This window comes from Callorhinchus milii, unplaced genomic scaffold, assembly GCF_018977255.1.
Source record: "Callorhinchus milii isolate IMCB2004 unplaced genomic scaffold, IMCB_Cmil_1.0 Scaffold2, whole genome shotgun sequence".
Classification (NCBI taxonomy): domain Eukaryota; kingdom Metazoa; phylum Chordata; class Chondrichthyes; order Chimaeriformes; family Callorhinchidae; genus Callorhinchus; species Callorhinchus milii.
The window spans coordinates 120,648,720-120,664,994 of NW_024704743.1; the positions used below are offsets into that span (position 1 = coordinate 120,648,720).

The 16,275-nt window shown below is 44.0% G+C and overlaps 1 protein-coding gene across 1 annotated transcript in view; it reads left to right on the plus strand.

Moving 5' to 3' along the window:
- Window positions 1–3,314: 3,314 nt before the first annotated feature.
- The window catches only part of arhgap39 (Rho GTPase activating protein 39), a 159,404-nt gene continuing 146,443 nt past the window's right edge, over window positions 3,315–16,275 (plus strand). Inside the window, exon 1 of the mRNA XM_007895064.2 lies at window positions 3,315–3,381. Within this exon, the coding sequence (XP_007893255.1) occupies window positions 3,371–3,381 (11 nt within the window). The 5' untranslated portion in view covers window positions 3,315–3,370. The remainder of the gene's footprint in view (window positions 3,382–16,275) is intronic.

The window sequence follows — 16,275 nt, forward strand, 5'->3', positions numbered from 1 at the left end:
CTGAGTAAAGAGACCTCCGTCTGATGTGAAAGGTGCTCCACCAAATGCAAGCATTATTATTTTTAGCTCCTGTTAACCTGCAACTTGCAAGTAAACCGGTAGACAAGCTTCAGGAAGTTTGCCAGACAGTACTCTCAATGGCAAGCTATGTGGTTTTAGCTGGTCAGACTCCAGCGGTTGCCCCAACGTACACTCTGGGGTCTCCAAGCCTTGGCTCTTGTAATCCTACACCTAATGCTTTCCGGAATTAAGTAAGCAGAGTACGTCTCTCCGGAGAGAGAGAGTGCACATTCCATTCCAGGCACGGAGATATTTACCTATGTTAGTGACATACATATATGGAACTCTTATCTGGTTTGGATACTCTTAAAGCATGGTGATGAGTTTCTGCTGATGTCAGACACTAGGCTGATCAAACAAAATTGTTAAATTGTGTTTAAACATTATTTCGGGCTTCTGGCCTTTCATACAACAACAACAAGATTACATTTGTATAGCACCTTTCACGTCAGGAGGACATCCCAAGGCGCTGGACAGACTACAGCGTTTCAGACCCGAGCTGGGGTTGGGGGGTAAGGGAGGGGAGGGGAAGGGGGTGGCGATGGCATGGTCGAAGAGGAAGGGTATTGAGGCGGGACTTGAAGGAGGCTAAGGAGGGGGCGAGGCGGAGTGACTGGGGGATGGAATTCCAGAGGTTGGGGCAGAGTGGCTGAAGGCTCTCCCGCCAATGGTGGGGGTGGGTCGGTCGGGACGTGGAGCAGACCAGAGCCGGCTGAGCAGAGGGAGCGGGTGGGTTGGTAGGGGTTTAGGAGGTCACAGAGGTAGGGTGGGGCGAGGCCATGGAGGGCTTTGTAGGTGAGGACCAGGATCTTGAACTGGATCCTCTGAAGGATAGGGAGCCAGTGGAATCGGGTGAGAGTGGGAGAGATGGGGTCACGGAGTTTGGTGCGGGAGAGGACACGGGCTGCAGAGTTCTGGATTATCTGCAGCCTGAGGAGGGAGGAGTTGGGAAGGCCGACAAGCAGAGCGTTTGCATCATCGAGCCTGGAGGTGATGAAGGCATGAACAACAGTTTCAGCGGCCTGAGGGGTGAGGTAGTGGCGGAGTCGGGCGATGTCACAAACTCAATAAAGAGGGTTTTTTATTGCAGCTGAGTTTGTCCTGTGTCTTACTGCCTAATCTAGTGTTTATCTTTGCTTTCATTTCAATCCCCACCCCTGCGCCCCACCAAGAAAAACTCAAGGCTGTTTATAGTTTAATAAAAAGCTAAACTCACCTACTCAGAGCAGTACCCTGGCAAGTTCTCTATCACCATCTCTATTAATAGTTCTGCACAGAGTGCTTTGTGAAGAGAGAACAGAGAAGACGCATTGTAAAAGGCTTGTGAACGTTCTGTACTAAAGGGGTTGAAGTGAACTGAACTGACTAATGGCATCAATATCCCTGTGGATCAAGCAGTGCCTCCACTTACTCCAGTGAAGGACATGAGTCTCGGAGGTCAATACATTGCATTGTTACGTAACAGATTTGGAATGTAATATTTTGATAGTGGATGGTTCTGTGGAGGGTGATGGAGGGTTACTAAAAACAGGTAGCGCTAATTATTGCCAATAATGCCTCATTCTCTCACCCAGGAGAGGGACAGTGCAGGCAACAACTTTATATCGCATTTATATAGCACCCCTCATGCCAGGTAGCTTTACGCAAGGTAGCTTCCCAGAGGCAGAGGGATGCTACCTTGAGCTACCTTGTGGAATCTGCACTTCCGTTTGCTTTTTTCCTGCAAATAAAGTGAAATGTTACAATAACAACAAATCAATTGCATTTGTAGAGCACCTTTCACGTCAGGACGACGTCCAATATATGCAAATATACAGCTAACTACAAATGCTGAGAGATCCTGATCTCACAACCAGGTATTTGCACAGAGAAGTGCACCACTTAAAAATGATTGTTAATTTGTTTTATTGGCTCGGGCAGATTTATTTTTGCGTATATGAGTGGCGCTACTGTGTGCATTGCAAGTTGACGATTTGTAGCTGTGGAGGGGGTCGGGGGGTGTTGTGTTACAAATTGATATTTCGAGGAGGTGGGGTGGGGGAGTTGCGCATGAGAACATAAGAAATGGTCGACAAAAAAAACTTCCATCTAGTTCGCCTTCCACCTTCCTGGCAGTCACTTACACGTATTTACTCACTGCCACAGAGCATTGTTGTGAGAGCTTCAATTTATTGTCAAATCAGAACCTCCCCCCCCCCACCCCGGTCCTTTTCATCGTCTATACATATTATTTTCCTACCTTTCAAATAATAGTCCCTTCCTGGATTTTTTGCCCCATTAAATTTCTCCACATTGAATTTCATTTGCCACCGATCTGCTCAATTCCCAAGTAATAATAATAATAAAAGTATTTTGAAGTCCTCCTGTAACCTGTCTTGGGAGGGTGGAATTGTGTGGCACATTGATGTGTCTGGTGGGATGGGGTGGGGAGGGGGTTGCATGGGTCGTGGGAGGTGCACTGGTGGGGGGGTTGCACGGGTGGGGGGAGGAGTTGCACAGGCGAGGGGTTGTACGGGTGACGGGGGGTTTGCATGTCGACGATATCTGATGGGGGTGTTGCACGGGTGGGGGGTTGCATGGGTGGTGGGAGACTGCACGGGTGGCGGGGAGGGGTTGCATGTCGACGATATCTGATGGGGGTGTTGCACGGGTGGGGGGTTGCATGGGCGGTGGGGGATTGCACGGGTGGCGGGGAGGGGTTGCATGTTGACGGTATCTGATGGGGGGGTTGCACGGGTGGGGGGGGGTTTGCATAGGTGGTGGGGGGTTGCGCGGGTGGCGGGGGGGTTGCATGTTGACGGTGTCTGATGGGGGTTGCACAGGTGGGGGGCGGGTTTGCATGGGTGGTGGGGGTTGCACGGGTGGCGGGGAGGGGTTGCACGGGTGGCGGGGAGGGGTTGCATGTTGACGGTATCTGATGGGGTGTTGCACGGGTGGGGGGAGGGGGGGGGTTGCATGTCGACGGTATCTGATGGGGGGGGGTTGCAAGTTGATATTACGTGATGGGCTGCATTGCACGTTGACGTTACGTGCCTGTGGGGGGGGAGGGGCTGCACGTGCCTGACTGGGGGAGGGGCGGGGCGGTGGTGCGTGTCACGTCATACGTTGCACGTCGACATGTCGACGCGGTTGTCGTAGGGACGGGAGCGAAGCGGCGCCGCTGCTCTCACACATACACACACACACACCAGCGATGCTGCAGCCGCTCGGAGGGCTCTGGGCGACGCCGCCGCCGCTCCTCCCGCTCCTCCTCCCCATGGCTCTGCTCCTCGACCTGAACTGAACCTGGCAACGGCTGCGGTGGGTGACGATGGCGGAGAGGTCGGTTTCCTTTTTTTTTTGCTTTCTCTCTTTTTTTAAAAAAAAATACCCCTTTATTTCTATGTAAATTCTATTTTGCGGGGTGTGTGGGGGGTCCCGCGCGAGAGAGAGAGAGAGAGAGAGAGGGAGAAAAAAAAACGGGTTTATTTTAAACCTTTCCCACACGGGGTGGGTGGGGAGAGAGAGAGTAACGGTTGGGACCGCTCAACAGCCAACCGTTTAACTGCCGCGTGCGTGTGGATAACGAGGAGCCGTTGGAGGGGGGAGGGGGGAGAGTGAGGGACAAGGTCAGCGGCTCGTTGGTCGGAGCCCGAGCCCCGGTGGAGGAGTGGGTGGTGGGTGAGTCGGTGTCTCGCTGCCAAATAGTGAGCTGCTCGGCCCCACCGGGCCGGGGGGCCCAATGCGCAGGCGCCAGCCGGCAGTTGCCATATAGTGAGCCAACCGCCGTCCGCCCCGGCGAGCGCACTGGGCATGCGCGGGCGGAGCATAGCCCCCCCCCCCCCCCGCTGCTAACAGGTGCATGTGCGCGCGCACGCGCTCCCGCCTCTGCCTGCGCTGCGCTGCGATTACCGGCGGTGACAGTCAGTCCCTCACGAACCCCTCACAGATGGGTCTCACAGTTACTACACACACACACACAGAGGGAGGGAGAAGGCTGTGCGAGTTTATGGCGGACTGGCACTTTCTCATTTGGCCCAGTAGTCGTTTCAGTGCCCACTGTGGGGGTGGTGTTGGATCCCCCCCCCCCACCCCTCCTATTTGTGTGAGGTCCAGTTTTGGGTGCAGATGTTTTTTTTTGTTCAGAAACAAACAAACCGGTAATGTTGTTGTTCGTGTGCGCGTGTTTTTATTTTATTTTTTATTAACCCCCCAAAAAAATTACACATAAAGCTCTCGGTTCAGTTAAGGCAAATTGGCCTCTCTCTCTCTCTCTCTCTCTCACTCTCTCTTTGTAATCTGCCCTATTGGAAGAAAGTCTTTCTTCGGTATTGTTTTTATTTTTAAAAAAAAAGGATTAGTGCTGGAGATTTCCATGGGATTTAGTTTTCATTTTGGCATAGATTTACTTTGTTGTTTTTTTTAAAAAAAATCCCAACAAGTCTGCTACTGAACAAACATATCCTGATCAAACAGCACTGTGCAAAGGTGACCGTTTCCACAATATATTGGGACATCCTAGAGATGTTTAAAAGGGGGTATCACTTCAATATATAGTTGACATGAAGTTATTTGATGTTCACAAAGTATTTTTAAATGGATTGTCATTGTTGGTGCTTATCTGTAATTCAATATGAAGATCCCTTTCCCGCTTGCCAATATGTCTGTTGTGAATGGCTTTGTGTGGTCAAACATTGATTCGGCTAATCTGACCCAAAGAGGGTTGAAAGAGCATTGTTATAACGACAATTAATTCCAAGGCTGGCTATTGAACTTCAAACCTAGCTGGCTGTTACATTTTTCATGGATTGAGCAATTGTCTATCTAGTAATGAAAAGAATTTGAAAGTCGGCAGAATATATGTACTCGATTCATGACACAGTGTATTTTTATGTATGTGTTTAACAAGCTCACTCTTTTATGCGTGGTTTCTGACTCTCGTGTCTTGCTTTGCTCCTGTGTCATGCCCAGTCATTGGTGATGGCTGTTCCAGGCATAATTACTGCAGCTCGTGGATTTTAACATTTTTATTGTCAAGAATTGGAATTGCATGTTGAGGGTTGTATGCCGGATCAATTTCTTTATTATTATTTGGTGCCAATGTTAATTGTTTTTTCTTTGGTCAGTCGGGTGTTTGACACGTGCGGAAACCTATCACCATGCTTACGAGTATCCAAACCAAACAACACATTACATTTGTATAGTGCCTTTCACGTCAGGAGGACGTCCCAAGGCGCTGAGAATTAAGAGAATTAAGAATTCCCTGCATCCCACCTACACATGGAAATCCCAGAGATAGATTGTTGGAATGGAATGTGCACTCTCTCCCTGGAGGGATGCATCCTGCTTACCTAATTCCGGAAAGTATTAGGTGCAGGTTGGCAAGTACCACCCTATCCGTTAGGGCTGATTAAGCAGTAATTATAATAATACTTACATTTGGTATAGCGCTTTTCACATTGGGAGGATGTCCCAAAGCACTTCACAGGGTGTACTGTAAATCACAATGACTATATTTTGTAGGGAAAATCTTGTCATCCTCCACACTGTCCCAAAATCTGCCTCAACCATAGTCTTAAGAGAACACCAAATGTTTCACCGGTATGAATGATTCCGTTACCACATGTACATGTGGACTTAACTTGTGGTATTGCTGTGCGGTGACTCACCTCTCCTCTTATCAATGGAGTGCTGCCAAATTCCACTTCATTGGTACCTTAACATCAATGTGCGTTTTGATTTTATTATTTATCAGCATAACTCTGAGGGTGGGAAAGCTAGGATTACAGCATTGTGGAAATCACAGCCAGAATGAGGCATTTAACCCTTGGAGCCAATGTTGCTGTCAGCTCCTTCACTGTGGCTGTATATCCTAATGCTATTTTCCTGTTCTTTCCCCAGACCTTTTACAGTCTTCCCCTTTTATAGACTTCATAAAATAAAAGTTTCCTTTTAATTACAACTCCTTTTAAACCATCTCCAACCAACCATCTACAGTGGAGTCTTGTAGCGTATTGGTTAGAGCACTCGCCTCACAAGTGAGAGACCTGAATTTGTTTCCCAGGTGGGGCGAAAGCTTAGGCAAGTTTCCTTACTCCACACTCTTCCTTTTACCTGGCAGTAAGTAGGAACCCGGTTGTTAGTCGATTGGTGGATCGCTTTTCTGGGGATAATAATCCCTTCAAAAAAATAATAATTCAATCCATGGCTGTTTGTGGGACACTGCTGTGCACAATTCGTTACAGCGTTTCGTCCATAAAATATGCACTTCATTCACTTTACAGTATATTCTGTGAAGCGCTTTGAGACATCATGAAGACGGTATAAGGCGCTATATCAAATGCAAGGATTATTATTATCTGTGACAATGCACTTGATGCTGCTTTGTTACCATCATCAATCTATTTGAAGTGATTTGCTTTGTTTGTTTCAGTGGCATCAGTGTCTTGATCAGGATATGTTCTATGGTGCTCATGCTGGAGAGTTAATAATGGTGGCTGCATTACTGCAGATTTATTGAATAAAGAGTTTGCAGTGGATTACTGTCGTAATTCTGATTATGGAGCAGTGCTTCTGTTTAACAGGAAAAGGTGGTATATATTACTGCTAGACTGTTTGTTTTGAGATGTTATTTCCTAATTTTTCACAATATTTGTGTTATAAGCAAGTAAAAGTGTCAGAAACTGAATAATTAGCTTTCAACATGTGTATCTTTTGTTCGATTTGCCCTCTGCAAATTTCTCAAAGCAGGAGTTGATAGAGGAGAAATATTATCTGTCCTGACACTGGCTCCCATTGACAAATGATAGGAGCTTTTACAGGGCAGGAAAAATGTATCTTTCCAGGGGGCACGGTGACATTTGTGTTTGCACTCCCACTGTTTCTAGTAAAAGAATCAAGGATTTCATTTGCTGCTTTTCTCTGAAAAATTGCTTTTCCTTCTTAAAAAAATTGGATATTTATATTAAGAAATCTCTGTACCAAACCTCAGGTTACTATCTTAGTACCTGTCAGTGGATTGTGGTGAATGCTGTCTGTATCTTTCATCTGTCTTCTCAAAATTACATGTGCATTGCTGAACTGTGCATTGCACCTCCCTGGGAATGCGGTGTAAAGCAGCCAATATCAATCCTGTTGCACTATGAATATCTCCCACTTTAATACTTGCTGTTCTTTGTACTGAAGACTTTGTGTTCTTTTTTGTTTAAATTGTTAATTTCTGTGATCGTCAAAGTGAGGGATGGTAGTACGGTTTGGAGAATGGAACACCTTCCCCTTTCATGTCTGCTCAAATGAAAAAGTGTCAGCATCGAGCAATTGCCGGTCAGGTGTGGTACAGCTACCTGTAGGATAAAGATCCCTCTACTTTCCCAAATGATGTAAATCAACTCCAAACTTCGAAGAACCCTTTGTGCTGTAGTAGAGTGATATTTCCTGCACCAACTGTTGTTGCAGTTTCTCAGTGTGAGATGATCAAGTGATGGGCAATTTTGAGTCTTTTTGGTCTGGGCTCCTGTCCACAAGGCAATAAAATCTTAAGAGGTTGCCACTGAACTGATCAGTTGTAGAACCATTAACTGCCAACAGAATGGCAGGACGGGGTGGTGGGGGAGAAGGAAGAACTGTCATTTTTAGAATGCTTTATAGCAAGTTATCTAAAAGTGGTTTGCAATAGTCACTGTCACTTGCAACAGGATAACCTGTCCTACTAGGTGAATGACCAATTAATATGGAGAATTGTTGGCTAAGACATCAGGAGAAACTCTCTCCAAATAATTTTGTACGGTCTTTAGCATCCATCTGAAATCAGGCAGATATGCCTTTGGCTTAATGTCTCATCTGAAGGATAGTGCTGACAAGATAGTACTGCACTAGAAAACCAGCCAGAATATGAGCTCAAATTCCGTGATGATAAAAATCTTCAAACCCAGAGGCAAGAGCGCTACCAATTGTGCCGTGCTGACATTTGTGGGGTGGCTTTCAGCCCATTGGACTGAGCTAAGCTCCAGAGATGAAAGGTCAGTGCACAAACTTAACTGTAGCACCATTTACCTGCAAAAATTCTCTTTATAGTAGTTTTAGGAGTGATGTTGACCCCTTAAATGTAAAGCACCTGATGTATAATAATCCTTGAATTTGATATATTGCCCTTTTACGTCCGATAGATGGCTCAAAGAACTTCATAGGATTTACTGTAAGGGTTTGTGTATTTTGTGGCTGAACGTGGCAGCCAATTTGCGCACAGCAATATCCCACAATCAGCCATGGAGTGAGTGTCCAGTTTTATATTGGGGTTTGGTGACTTTTCAAATCGTGGCATAGGATCTTTAATGTCCAGCTTGACAGCACACCCCCAGCACTTCATTGGCGTGTCATCTTAGATTATGTGGGTTCCAAGTTCCAGCGTAGAAAGTGATTCTGACTCTGAGGTGAGAGTACTACCAACTGAGCCAGGCTGACCCACACCTGATATAGCTTAGATATTTGGATTCCAACATGGTTGTCCTGGCAATGCTGAAGAAGGATGAGGGTCACTTAAAACTTTTGAGTTTCAAAATTATAGCCCCGTAGCTTATTTAAACAGATGGTTGAGGCAGTACTGGACTTCAGAGATTGCTACAGTTTCTTCCAAATGAATTATAATTATGGAGTACGGCTCTTCTTAATTGAAGATGGCACTGCAACGATAACTCTTTACTTAAAAACCCTTGGAGTCTAATATTAGGCTGGTGGTGAAAACGTAGTATCTAATTAAATGTCCCTTCCTGCAGATCAAGGTAATACATATTTGTACTTTTCTCATGACTTTAATCTTTCTGAGAGATTAGTTTTGGACCAGTGGAGTCCTGTAGCTCAGTGGTTAAGAGTATTCGCTTTGCAAGCAAGAGACCTGGGTTCGATTCCCGGTGAAACCTCGGGCAAGTTTCCTTACTTAACACCCCTGATAATAATCCCTCAAGAAAAAAAAACAATAATAAATTGGTCACTTTAATCCACGACTGTTTGTGGGACATTGCTGTGCGCAATTGGCTGCCGCATTTCGCCCACAAATATACAGTCAATTCACTTTATAGTGTGTTCTGTGAAACGCTTTGGGACGTCCTCCCGACGTGAGAAGCGCTATATCAAATGCAAGGATTATTGTTGTTATTATATAAGATGCCAGCTTGGCTCCTAGTTAACTTCCACTAATTAGACTTTGTAATCAGTTGTTGATTAATAATAATAATAATAATCCTTGCATTTGATATAGCGCTTTTCACGTCGGGAGGACGTCCCAAAGCGCTTCACAGAACACACTGTAAAGTGAATTAAAACATTTTTTTCAGAAAACTTTTTACCAGGATGGTTTTGAATGATAGTACATTGGCAGTTGGCAGCTTTTGATCTCTCATACTCCTTGTGCTGTGATGAGTTAGAGCAGGGATGGCTAACTTGGGGCCCATGGGCCACATTACGCATGGGTAGAATAATCACATGGGCTGCACATTGGCTATCGCTGAGCTGGAGGATGCCAAATACTATTTCAACCAGGAGAGGATTGCTGCAGTCGTCTAATTCTATCTGGTCTTAGCTGTAACTTAATTTGCTCTTAAAATTTACGATAGTGCAGAATTGTGGAACATTGCCTTATTCAGTCTTAATTTGGAAGATGGTTTCTGCAGTTCTTAGACATGTTGCGAATTTTCCATAATCCTACCTGATCTTACATAAAGACAAACTGTTCTTTTATATAAGATAAACAAACTAAACTACTTATTTCGCCCACAAATATACAGTCAATTCACTTTACAGCATATTCTGTGCAGCGCTTTGAGCCGTCTAGAAGACATGAAAAGCGCTATATCAAATACAAGGATTATTATTATTATTACAGGCTTCTGTAGTGATGCTGCTGCTCTTGGTGTTTCGTGAAGGTGACCGACCGGAGTGATTGTGCTTTGCTGCATTTTGTATGTTTTTCTGGAATGGCGAGCAGTTGAATGGCTGACTGAGGAAATATTGATTGTAGTCTGGTCTCGCTGACAGCCATGGTTTTACCTGTAAAGCACACAACTTCTTATTGCATTTTCAGTTGTTTAAATATTTAGTCAACAAAGATGACTGTTCTGTGTGTGCCTCACAAATTGATGCTTTGGATCAGCCTATTGGATTCAGCACTGGAGATTGGAGAGGAATTAAAAGACGTATGTGTGGTTATAGAAAAACTATTCATTTACACCATTGAGATTGGCTACTACATATGGGCTGAAAGCAAATCGGCTCTTAATCCTATGCATGTCTATCAACATAGCTGCCGGTTGTTTTCAGATTGTTGTGCCCGGGTTCGTGAACAGTCAAACTTTGGAGGATTGCAGTAAGGGGTTGGCAGTGAGCATTTGTTTCTTCCTTTATGTGAGCATTGTATATACAATGGCATGAAATCTCACCAGAGCCAGTCCACTTGCATCATTTCCTCGGCCATCATTGAGCCCCTGAAGGCTGAGAGGGACAGACCTTTGAGGAATTTGGGGGCAGACATCCGTTTACACAGATTGCTTGAAATCCGTGTTGGGAAGGAGATTATCTTCAAACGTGAGTCACAATCGGGTATAATTTAACATTTGAATTAATTTCATTTTTATTCTTATTCATTTTTATTCTTATGTTTGACGGATCTTGAGTGTTTGGCCAACCATTTATCTTTATTAATAATAATAGGAATACTAGTGCTTCGCAGGATTTATTATAAAGTGTAGTGACTGTGTCCAACCTTTACCCAAGTCCTTTCATTCATGTTTTAAGCAGAACACAATAGGAAACCTTGTTAATGGTTTGAGTCATCTCTTCCTATCCCAGAGATGCTGATGTCACAATTGTGCCTATTACTACGAGGATTAAAATGAAGAATCTGTCAAGGGCCAAAGAGTATAATTTTTATGCATTTGTTAAGCAATATGTCATCTTATAAAGATAGTAGGGGGGTTTGGATTTTTTTTATGAAATGACTAATTCAGACAAATTTCTATGCAGAATTTTCTTCCTTCCTCATAGATTTTCATATGTAGGTGGGATGCGTGGAATTCTCAGTTTGGTTTGAATACCCTTAAACAGGGGGGGTGGGATTCTGTATGTATCAAACTTATGGCTGACCAAAAGAAAATCCAGTTCCAAGAGACCCTGCATAGCTTCTCTTTCCCCTCTTACCCCTCTCTCCCCACCCATGGCCTCTTCCTGCTCCTAATTCTTATGTTCTTATGTTATGTTCTTATGATGTGAGAGTTTCACTTGAGATCAGGAGAAGACGGAGAGATCCTGAATGTTGTTACGAGAAGGATTAATAGTGGAGCCAATGAAAGTCAGAGATGATAGCTATCATTTAGTCTTGAGAGATGCAAAGAAACTTTTTTTCAGGATTTGAAAGGGTTTCAATGCCATGTCGTATGGAGGAGATCAAGAGTTAGGATCACGAGTGGAGGAGGTCATCGATATGGAGAAGGAACAGATTGGGAGAGATCCGGTAACTCAGGAGAGATCAGGTTGCTTACCACAAACTGGGGCTTAAACACCAGATGTTGCATTTCACCATTGAACTGACAGGAAATCCCCTCACAACCTTTTTTGTAAAAATAAATTGATATGGGAAAAATCACTCCATCTAAATTACTGAGCTGTCTGGTAGAAGATAAGTGCCTGTATTGACTAATAATAATAATACTAATAAAAAGTCTTGCATTTCATACAGCACCTTATCACATTGTCAAAACCTCACAGTACATTACTATATTTTACTGTAACACAGGATTTTACTGTAAATTGTGAGACACAGGGAGAGAGAAACTTCCTTCATTTTTCGAATAGTGTCATGAAATCTTTAACATCTACCTGAACAGGCAGATGGGACCTCGGTTTAATATCTCGACCAAAGGATGGTACCTCGAACAATGAATCGCATCCCCATCACTGCACTGGACTGTCAGCCTAGACTGAGTTCAAAGTCCTCATGTTGGGCTTCTGACTCAATACCATACACATTTATAGTCTCTTTCATGTCGGGAAGATGTCACAAAAGCGCTTGACATTGCTCGATGAGCATCAAAATTGAGGTGGGAACCGAGGGAAAAATGCAATCAGAGGTACATTTTGAAGACAGGACTTGAACGAGGGAAGTACGGGAATGAGTTGAAGAGACTCCAGACTGGAATTCCAGCAAGTGGCGTTAGAATAGCTGAAAAACAGCCCACTCTTTGTGGGGAGGGTCGGTTGAGGCACTTGAAGCAGGTGGGTGCTCAATAAGCAAAGGGAGTGTCCGAGTCAATAGGGTTAAAGGAGGTTGTGAGAATGAGGATCTTTAACTTGAGCCCGTGGGGATAGAGAGCCAGGGGAACTGGGGTGGGGTGAAAGAGTGGTGTGGGAGAGGACGTAGGCTGCAAAGGGTTATTGTTAAGATGGTGGGCAGCTTGTTGTTATTATGTTAGAGGGAACTTCACTCTTTGGCTATACTGTAACTGTGCCCAATTTGGAGGTGATTGATTCTGGCGCTGCGTGCAAAGCCAATACGGTTATATTTTTCAGCACTGCCAGATTTTTATGAGTAGGAACACTTACTGAAAAACACTTCTTCCATCCTTAAAACCAGTGAACAGGGTCTCCTTGAAGCTGAGCTGGCTTCAAGATGACAAGCTTGGCAATAGAATCCTGGAATTGAATCAACCCTCTGTGGTGGTCTTGTTTTTGTACTGATGCCACACAGTATTCCAGAGCATTGCTGATGACAGCACAACCTGCCTGGCTCATTGGTAGGACTTGCAGGGGCTGTCCAGTTACTGAGGGAGGGATTCTTCCCGTCAAGCCAAAGCCCCAACTGGTTGGGTAATAATAGTAAATAATAATCCTTGCACATGTTATAGTGCCTTTCATGTTTTCTAAACATCTCAAAGCGCTTCACAGAATATACTGTAAAGTGAATTGACTGTATATTTGTGGGTGAAATACCAGATAGGGTAGTCCTATCTGGACATGCAGCGGGGAAGCTTGCCTGCCAGTGCTTTCAATGGCAAGCTGTATGGTTTTAGCTCGTTAGACTCCAGAGTTACCCTAATAAACACTCTGGGGCCCCCAAGCCTAGGCTCTTGCCACCCTGCACCTAAAACTCTGGAATTGGGTAAGCAGGATCTGTTCTTCCAGGGGGAGTGGTACACATTCCATTAACATGGAAATTTCCTTGTGTAGGTAGGATACATGGAACTCTCGTTTGGATACCTTGTGGCATTGTAATTGGGTTTCTGGATGTCTCAGACACCCATCAGATCAAAATAAATCCTTAACATTGTTGTTCACATTGATGAAGCCATTGAAATTAATAAAAAAATTGCGGGTACCTACTTGCTGCTATAGTTAATGCTCATGGTAGATGTGTCTTTACTTCCAGAGCTCTCCATCACAGTACGATTCAGTATCTTTGAACTGCAAAATCTGGTCTACGCACTGGTGTACCTCTCCCTGCTCAATGATCTCCATTGTCAGTGTGAAGCACTGCAAGACATTTATCCTGTGTGAAAGGCCTATAAATGCAGGTTATTATTGTGCAGATCATTCTCCAGGATATGGGGAGGGGGCTGGGGAGAGAGAATGTGCCAAACTTGCTTGGTTTTATGCTATTACACTTGATAAACATGCATATTGTGGGATTATGCAGCTGTAACCACCTCTACTGTGAATCTGGGCTGTCTTGTCTGTCTGCTGCTGCCTGTTAGCGATCGCTGCCGTTACCGGCAGAGAAATGAGATGTGGCACCTCAGCTGTTCTCCCTGGTAAAGTATTTTTAATCAGTAAATACTGTAAATGGGAAACTGATTAGCATTTGATGGGTTTCTGGTTTTTCAAGACTGTTCTAATGAGTCTCTGGCAGATGCAGCAGATTGCGATAGCACGCCACCGATACACTCCCAATTTTGTGCAGTGAATTGACTGCAGCACAGGCTGTTCAGCTGCATCAGTTATTTTGAACCCTGTGATTTGTTTTTAAGGAAATATATATTTATAAAAGGAATGCAGCCTGATTTTAGGACTAAGGTAAATACTAAAATTGCAGCTGTAAGATGTCACAGTTTCTTTTATGAATTCTGAAATGCATTCTGAAATGCAGGAAAACCAGAATCTTCAAAATAGTAGGGGAGAGGAGGAAATGGAAATGTGTGTTTTGGAGGACTCTGAGCTTGTTGTGAGTGGAGAGAGGATACACACGTCTCTCCGTCCACATGACCTTGTCATGTATAGGGAAAGGAAATCATAATCCTTGTATTTGAATATATGTCTAAAAGCACTTCACAGGTGATTACTGGACAGTGTCGTGACTGTATTTTTGTAGGCAAATACAACATCCATTTTGTTAACAGAAGGATTTCACAAATAAGGTGAATGGCCTTAAGGTGAATGACCAAGTAATCTGGAGGGATTGTTGGCAAGATATTAGGAGAATCATAAAAAATTACAGCGCACTCTCAGAGCCGTTTCTCAGTTTCCCACATCCACTCCTTTCCCCCCCCCCCCACACCCAGACAACATGTTAATTCCCGGATTCATTTAGGCATGGTCTTCAGAAGAGGTTAGGATCATTATTAAGGAAAAGTCTAATTCAACGGTGAAGGAAAGTGGAAAGACTGAAAGGATTATAGACAGCATCAAAAGAAGATCAAGTGAATTATAAGTATGGTGCCAAGAGAATGAAAACAAAACATGGAGAAATCTCAAAGTTGTTGTAAGTAAATCAGGAAACGTAATTGGTGAAGGACAAAGTGGGATCATAAAGCCAGATTTTGTACAATAATTATAGAGGATAAGGACTTCGTGGAAGTGAAATTAATATTTTGCCTTGGTTTTCTCAGTAAATTTGGAAATGATACCAGAAGCCTAGCGGTTTTGTGAAAGGGACAATGAACAAAAAAGTAATGGATAACTAATAGGTTGAAGCCAGACAAATCCCTTGGTCCAGAAGGTTTCCACATGAAGATACTAAAGGAAATAGCTGAGGAAGAGGGAATTTTTTAGTTATAATCTGCCCAAACCCTGTGAATTTGGCAGTGAACCTGGAGGATTGGAGAGGCGCCATACTCAACAATGAAAGCAGAAATAATCCAGGTAATTGGAGACTGGTTTGTTTGTCAGTGGGAAATTTGCCCACAAAATATACAGTCAATTCATTTTACAGTGTATTCCGTGAAGCGCTTGAAGACGTGATAATAATAATCCTTGCATTTGATATAGTGCTTTTCACATCTTCTAGTTGTCTAGTATTGTAAAGTGAATTGACTGTATATTTGTACGTGAAACGCGGCAGCCAATTGCACACAGCAGTGTCCCACAAACAGTCATGGATTGAGTGAATTTTTTTTTAAGGATTATTATCCACGGAAAAGCGATCCACCAATTGACTAACAACTGGGTTCCTACTTACTGATAGGTAAACAGAGGTGTGTGGAGTAAGGAAATGTGCTCAACATTTCGCCCTGCCGGGAATCAAGCCCAGGTCACTTGCGAAACAAGCCTCTACCCACTGAGCTACCTACAGGACTCCATGATAAAGCGCTATATCAAATGCAAGGATTATTATTATTACTACTACATTCCATCTTCAGGGACCGAGTAAACTGACCACTTGGGATATGTATGAACTGATCAAATTCGCCCACAAATTATACAGTCAATTCGCTTTACAGTATATTCTGTGAAGCACTTTGAGACGTCTCAAAGATGTGATGAGGCGCTATATCAATGGCAAGGATGATAATTATTAAAAATGGTCTTTGTCTAATAGAGTTCTTTGACACGGAAGTGATAGACTGAGGAGAATGTCATACATATGGATTTGCAGAAGGCTCGACACGAGCTTACTGACTGCAATTGGAGTCAAGTCTAATGCAATGAACGGAAATGGTTTAGAGTGAAAGAGGCAGAGAGTTGGGTTAAAAAGGACTTTTGCTAATTGGTTGGCGGCGACACGAGTCTTCTGCCACTCCCTTCCCCCAGCACACACTATCTGAGTGAGTCACTTCAGCAGAGTGCATTTTGAAAAAAACTTACTGTAATGGGGGAGACAGAAGGCTGGCCCACAGTGGAGGGAGTCGAGGCTGTCTTTCATCCCATGTTTGCATTGGGTTGGAGCTGCAAGCCCTGAGTAATAATCCACTTTCGTGTGACATCCATTCCCAAGATGGAGTAGTTAATATCTAGTTAAAAAGCAGCGGGCAGGGGACT